This window comes from Gymnoscopelus braueri (genome assembly GCF_963280865.1).
Source record: "Gymnoscopelus braueri genome assembly, chromosome: 13".
Taxonomy (NCBI): Eukaryota; Metazoa; Chordata; class Actinopteri; order Myctophiformes; family Myctophidae; genus Gymnoscopelus; species Gymnoscopelus braueri.
The window spans coordinates 36,941,301-36,949,312 of record NC_137615.1 but is presented as its reverse complement, the minus strand read 5'-3'; the positions used below and the strand labels follow the sequence as shown (position 1 = coordinate 36,949,312).

General features: G+C 40.7%; 1 protein-coding gene across 1 annotated transcript in view; it reads left to right on the top strand.

The window, feature by feature from the left end:
- The window catches only part of usp43b (ubiquitin specific peptidase 43b), a 116,736-nt gene that overhangs the window by 6,612 nt on the left and 102,112 nt on the right, over positions 1-8,012 (top strand). The window contains 2 exon segments of the mRNA XM_080446887.1: positions 417-435; positions 438-565. Coding sequence (XP_080303013.1) covers positions 417-435; positions 438-565 — 147 coding nt within the window.

Sequence of the window (8,012 nt, the reverse complement as noted above, 5' to 3'; positions counted from 1 at the left end):
AAGAGCAAAGCAATGTTGTTCAGCTACCCAGCTATTGTACATTACAGCATAACTAGCTGTCAGATTTAGAAGTGTATTAATACCATTTTGTTTTTAAGTTGGAAGCAAAAAGATGTTTGTGGGATTATCTGGTTAGCCTTAAGTTATTCATGCATTTTAAAGTCTCTGCCTGTGCTATTTGCTTCTGCCACTGAAATTAGCATACTGTATACTGTATGTAGCCCAAACATTGTCAACAGTACGTTACTGGATTAAACCTCTTTCCTTGCTCATTAAAATGCGCTCACTCACAGGGTGCATTTTTACACTACACTCTACACATGCTCTTAAAACTATAGCTAGTAAATAAATACAGTATATGATATGATGCCAAGCTACATTACTTTACATAAGCTTTACTTTCTCTTCCTGTCTAGACTATAGTGTCCAAGTATGGTTCCAGTTCCGTGGCAACTCCCAACACGATGCACTGGAGTTTCTCCTCTGGCTACTGGACCGTGTCCATGAGGACGTCAACCTGTCTTCTTGCAGCAACAACAACAACAAGATCAAAGCCCCGGGGAAGGTAAGGCTCCACCAGGTCCATGTCAGTCTGCTCAGCCTGTGTAGGAAGGGGTTAACTACATGGTCATTCTTCTTGCTCCCGTGCAAGGCCAGTCAGTACTGTATGTCTGTTGGCGGCTATCAAAGTAAGTACTGTAGAACTTACAGATAGTGGCAAATACTTTTCTATCTACAGAGTTATGTAGGCTACCAACACAAATACAAATTTGGCTGTCAATAGATGTGGCAGAGTGGCCTTGCAATGGAGCAGAAAGAATGGCCTCGCAAAGATTGTATATTCATTCAGATATTCAGTCACTGGTGAAGGTCTGTTGACATTGTATATGAATTCTCACATTCACTGTTGATAAACGGTACATATATACATTATTATATTTATTGTCTATACAGTACATGTATTCATTCAATTTATGATTTATTTTTTTGTGCATCTACAATGTACATATTATACATTGTACATAGACTGCACAAATATTAATTCTAAACATTCACTGGCGATATATGCATAGTGATACTGTAGATTAATTTAGTTCACTGTACATTTATATTTATTGGCAGACTCTCATTCAGAGATCCAGTGCAGACTTCTAGGGCCACCGCTCTGTATTTTATTCTATCTTTTGTTTTCCCCTAATCTATTTTATTTTGGTGCTTGGCTAGTCTTACCTGTTTTATCACAAATAAAGGCTTCCCAGGGTGTTGTAAAAAGTTCCTCTCACAGCCTCTGCTGAACCTGAATTGTGCCTTAAAGGGGTAGTTCACCCCCCAAATAACTTTTTTTCTATTGATTACTCACCCCATGGAGCCTTGAATTCATGGATATTTTTTTGTTTTTGTCGCATTCCTTCCTTTATTATTTGATTATAATAAATTTAGCCCCATTGATTCCGGTAGGAGACACAAATGCATTTGTGTCTCCTACCGGAATCAATGGGGACACATTTATTATAATCAAATTATTGGCTTAGGAATGTGACAAAAACAAAAAAATATCTATGAATTCAAGGCTCCAGATGGTCAGTAATCAATAGAAAAAAAGTTATTTGGGGGGTGAACTACCCCTTTAAGATCATATACTTATTTTAATCAAATCTGCCTCTAAACACAGTTTTTGGGCGGTGTAGCCGCCCCTATAAGTGGGGTTGGGACACCTCATTAGTATTAGTTTCCTGCACTGTGATTGGCCCACTTGGCCCACTTTCCTGTACTGTGATTGGCTGACTCTATTGGCTGACTCTATTCAGCACTGTGATTGGCTAGCGAGACACATGATGACATTAATAACCTATAAATAGGATTATGCACTTTTTTTTCCCCATCACTATGATGACCACTGTGATGACCACACCGCCCACTTCACACTGGGTGTGATTTTTCTTTTGTTAAGGCATTTTATATACATAGTTAAACTATTTTGTTTACGTTTGAGCCCAGATTATGAGAGTTTATAGGCTTTAATTCTTCTGCTACACTCATTTGAACCCAGCCAGTAAGTGGAGGTAGGCAAGAAAGCTCAGTCATGCGAGTGCTAAAGGAACAGAAATGACTCTGAATGAAGGCTTCTGCCATAGAGGCAGTTATATTCATTGATCACTGCAAGTCATTTAGCCTTGAGTTCTTGTTTTGAACAAAATATGTGAAATCATGAACGCAGTGTCCGATTGCCGTGATACTTGCATGCACATTCCCACTAGGCCAAGGAAGAAATGCCACCCTTTTCATATTGTCATTTTATAGCGCCACCAGGAAGCCGCTTTTTGCAAAACCCTTTTTTTTATATTACTCTTACAGATTTTGTCCAAACATCACACAAATCGGTACACATTATCTCTATAGTCATGTGATCAAGACAGATATGTCCGATTTTTCATATACTATCCTGATTGGCGAATTCTGAATATTGCTGGCCCACAATAACCTACCTGACCTGGCGGAGACCTGTGCTCCGAGGAACACTTTTTCTAGTTCCCTCTGATGTCTGGTTTGAGGCAGAGATTACAGCCAGCTATAACAGTTGATGCCAAGAACAGAGCTAACATGGGTTAGCTCTAGGTTTCCCATTTGTTCAGCACTGCAAGGTTTGTTTTATAGTTTAACCAAAATCAGCATTGTTATCTGATATGTAGCTAGCGACGTTGCTCCATGCGTAACACAGCGCCTGGGGACATAGAGAATTGAGAAGCTTGGTGATTCTCCATGGGGCGTGTGTCTGCCCCAAGGCAGGCCTGAAGGCCCAGCAGAACTCCATACCCCCTGGATGGAACTTTGATCTGCTCTGCTGTGAGCCATTAGTGCAGGAGTTTCATGTATTATTAAAAATAAAAACCTTTGTACTTTTGATGACATATACACACCCCTCTCTCTGCCTCATCAGGGTGATAACCAACGGCAAAATGTGCTACATTTCACTGTCGGTGAGTGAGTCACCACAAATAAATGTACACATCATCAGCATCCTGCATATCCTCAGGCGTTGCTCTCAATATGATTCATTCTGTTGTATCTTCTTCACTGGTGCAGGATAACACTCACAGTCCCGTGACCATGACCGTACATGACGCAGTGCTTTAACATGTCTTGTAATCAAATTGGCGGACTCTGAAAAACATGAGTAGTAACGTTTTGCTGTGTTTGCTCACATAAATTGGAGAGGAGTATGATGCATGTTTTCTGGAAGGAGTTAACAGTGCAGTGGACTATTAGACTGTCTGTGCAGTGTAACATGACAAAGACAAGCCATAATTAGGCTTAAGGGCCAGTCTGCCTCTCTTCTGGCTAAAGTATAGCTTGGTCTTGTCCTCATTTATTGAGGTTGACACCGTATCATTCTGTTAAGAGGACTCTGATCAAATACACAATCGGTAGTACTGAGATGAATGAAAGGTTGGATAGTTGAAAGGTCTCTGTATTTCCAGTACAGTATGTGTGTGTGTTCATGCATGTTAGCATGAGTGTGTGACCCAGAATGGACAATTTGTACACTTTCAGACTTACATTAACACTTAAATTAACATAATTTGTGGATCTGGAAGAGCAAGTGTGTACAGGTCAATGGGCATCTGTGTGAACGTGAGTGTACAAAAGGCTCCCAAAAAACATCTACCCGGGGTGTTCTACCCGGGGGGGGTGGTCCAAACAATTGGTCATTTTAGGAACAAAGACAAAAAGATGACGTTTAATGTGTTGGATTCTTAATGTAAAATTAGATCAAGTGATGTACTGTAATACTCTGTTGTCTATACAGATCTCACAGTGTGCCATCTGTGATGTCATTATGAACTAATTCTGTAATTTGTGTGTGAACAAGATAGCTCAAAGGCGGATTTTCATAAAACTTGATGGGAATGATCAGTTAAAGAGATGATTAACTGTAGGTTGAAAAGGTTAATGGTCAAGGTCACATTCGAGGGCAGGGGAAAACTACACACTCATATCTAAAGTGGAAATGGCATAATCTTGCAGATATGCACTCTTCTGAGTGTGATCCTTGTTTGCTAGTAAGATAACTTGAAAACAGATTTGCAGAGGTTCATGAAACTTGAAGTGAATGATCAGTAGACAGCCCCGAATAAATGATATTTTGGGTCAAAAAGGTCAAAGATCGAGGTCAAGGTGTGACTTAGAATAACTTGAGAACAGGTGGGTGGATTTTCATGAAACTGGGTCAGAATGATCAGTGACCTGCACTGAAGAGATGATTAGGTTTCGGGTCGAAAGGGTCAAAGGTCAAGGTCACAATCCAGAGACATTGAACAAGAGATGGTGGTTCATTTTGGGTTTAGGCAGGCTACTATGGTAGCTCACAAAAATCATTATTAGGCTACAGTTACCTGTCAGTTGCGCAAAACGAAAACTCATTGTCTCATGGGCCATGGCCTAGCCTAGACTATGTTTTGCACCCTGTCCATCCGTCCGTCCGTGCTCTCTATAGTCATGTGAACAAGACGTAGCTGTTTGATTTTTCATATTCCATACTGATTGGCTAAGATTGACATCTAAAGTTTGCAGGAGTGCATGGCCCGTTTTGAACAAACTGCTTCAAATCATGAACGCAGCGTCCAATTGCGGTGAAACTTTGCACACACATTCGCACTACGTTGAGGAAAAATCTGTGTGGGGGGAATTAATTGGCTTAACGAGGCAAATTGGGTAGGAAAAAGGAGGTAAAAAACTATTGGCAGAAAAAAATTACGAGAGAAAAGAAAGTGGTTAATTGTGATCTTCATATACAGTAGTAATGTAAAATTACATTATCAGCTGGGGGCCCCACCAACCATGCTCTGCTTTAGCTTTTTGTGTTGATCACTGCACACCATAACACATTCACTCTCACACTCTCCTTCCTATCATCCTCCCTGTACAATTGATCTATTACCTATTCTGGACTCAAGCACAATGCAGTGACTGATATCACAGGAACAACGTTTCAATCTCCTTATGAAAGAGCTGTCCTTTAGTTCAGGACCAGAGCTAAACAGTTGGTGGTAGGTTGTGGACTCACTGCCAGTGAGGGGACGCGGGTCGATCTGTTGGTGGCATTGCAGGAGACCAGAGCTGTAGGGTTGGTGATAAGGCCCCTGTCACGCCACATCTGTAACGCCTTCTGGAAACAACCTTATTAACTCCTCAGAGGTGTTGAGGTGTTGAAGAATTCAAACCGAATTAATCAAAATATCCTCTGACTTTAATGCTTTATTCAGTTGTACGATCAACTTTAAATGTTGCCATTGGTATTCATATCTAGGATCGGATTGTAATAAAAACTACCTCTTGAACTGTCTGAGGAAGTGAGTGTAGCAACTTTGGATTTTTTTATGCCAAAGATCTGTACAAAACAAACTTATGTCATGTGTGAGGTCATCAGTGTGAGCTTTTGTTTACTCTCTGAAAGTGTTAACCTTCTAGTGAGAAATATAGAATACCCATTTCATTACATTGCCATACCAATTTACAAATTAGTCTGGAACCTCAGACCCACGTGCCTCTGGACGCAATTATACATGAGCTCGTCAATTTTCATATGTTTCTGAAAATGTAGGTGGGAAATAGGCAATGCAGTAACAGAATCCTCTTGTCTTGTTGTCTCTGTGGTGTCAGGTTTTGTTTTTCCATCATAGCTACATCCTATATGCATTAGTCTACTTTAAGCATTAATAATGGCTGACCTTTTCCTATGAACTACTAACACAAATTCCCACTGCCTAGCCTGGGTAAATCATATGCACTCTCTACATTCCACTGTGACAAATGGCTTTGTTCAATACTCTCACGCCTTTAAAGCCTGCCATAGTGCCATTGCACTTAAACATGTGCGTAATCAAAGTGTGAATCAGAAACAGCTCATAGCTTTTGAAAGTGCAAAATAGTTTAATGGGCTTCAGAGACATGCCTAGATTCCTGCAGGTGGCAAAAAGTCAAACACTTGGCTTTAATATATTGTTAGCATGAATCAGCAGCCAATTTTGGCCTTAAGAAACTGATTAATATCAAATGTTGCTGGTGTGATTAGCAGGGCCATCCTGGGGTGTGTGGGCAAATAGTCAGAGTCAGATGACATGCAGTCGGGAACCCCTAGGACCCTTGTGACAGACCATCTTATAAGAAACACATGTGATGGAGGGAATGGGACTTGGAAATGAGGAGGTAAAAATAACTAAAATAGGGCATGGATAATTAATGGCCCATTTGAGTAATAAAATGCTGTAAACGAGCTGGGTTTTATTTCCACTTTCCTTTGTGAATAATAAATGTGTATCATTTTAATGTTGAGAAAGGCTGACTGCTTTTCTGTTGCACATGACACATGAGCCTAAATTATTCTAATAATTATCTGACTTTTATTCTCATAATTATTCATTGGCATCGGTGAGCCCCCTCCTCACAGACATACAGTACAGTACAACATAATATTATAGTTTTGATTCTTTGTGTATTAGGGGGTACGCTTTTACAGAGTGTATAGGCTTGGACGGTATATATTCTTTCTTACCTTACTGACATTTCACCAGTTATTGCCGCTCTGTAATTTTCACTCCATTATGCGTCACTATTAGACTACAAAAACTACAAGGCACATATTGGAGCTTCAAATACTACTTGAATCAATTTGGCCAGCTACCTTGGTGGCTAACCTGGTAGCAGAGCTTAGCTAGTATCCGCAACCTCCCGTGATCGTATCGCACCGTGTTTTTTTTTCTCTCTCCAGACTTTAGGGTTAGGGTTAGGTTTAGGTATAGTTGTGTGAGGTTAGGATTAGGGTTAGTTTTAGGGTTAGGGTTAGTGCATAGGGCATAGTTTTGTCAACATGCGACGTCGCCATGGCGTCACGTCAAAACTTGACGTTTCAGGGCTACTGACAGAGTGGCAAAATGTGAGGCCTTGGGAGTGAGAACGGGTTGTATAGGAATATGATGGCATTTGTGTAAAAAGAAAAATATAAAAGCAGAGCTGCTGGTGATAGAAGTCATTGTAACATGTTTCACATTGTCTTGCGTACAATGCTGTATGTTTATTATGCAAGTAGCCTCCAAGTGTTATTGGGTTTAAATACTTATGTGCCATAGAATAATATATAGATAGTAATTTAACGCCCCTTCTTCCATAGATGTAGCATACTTTGCTGGACTCAAAGGCACCTGTGAGATGTAACTCACGGCATGCTGTGGCATGCTCCGCAGACTGTGCTAATAACAACAATTACATTGTAACTAAAAGGTAATGATAATACTGGATGTAATAAAAATAAGATAAAACAAAGATAAACAAAAATATCTGAGAGTGTTCTGTAAATCTTTATGCTACAAGACGTAATATGTTGTGTCAATACATTCTGTATAACTACCAACCCCATTCCCTTGTTATTCATTGTGCTGTTTTATGGGACCATAAACCTCCCTCTAACAGGCTTCAATGTGTAATTTGGGATAATTTCAGAAGAATAATGTGTTGTAATGGAATACGCGAGAGAGCGATAGAGAGAGAGCACAGGACTGCACTGTGGCCTCCATCCAGACTCAGAGCAGAAAATCTCCTGTGACGGTTGTCTCTCATGTTTGTCCAGGCTGTCTGCCACTGGCCAGTGTGTTCTCTTCACAGACGCTAGAGTTGTGAGGCCGATAGGCCACAGCATGGGCAGATAGTTCCAATAATATGCTTACCCCTCCTCCATGATTAAGAGTCATGTTCTTTACCTCTTTCTTGGCCGCGTACCCATCTTCACAGAGTATTTGCTGAGAAACATATAGCCTATAACAAAGCTAATTGTGTGCTGCCCACCACCCACAAAGCAGCTCTGTGAAGGGCAGAGAGGGCCTTCCACAGGAGGGGGGTGCTGGGAGGTACACATCTATTATATCAAAACGTGTTTGTCATTGGAGCCGTATCGGTGTCAAAACGCTGGCTGCCGCCGTCCTTGGTGTTGCTGCTTTGAGGTCGTTTGGAGATTAATC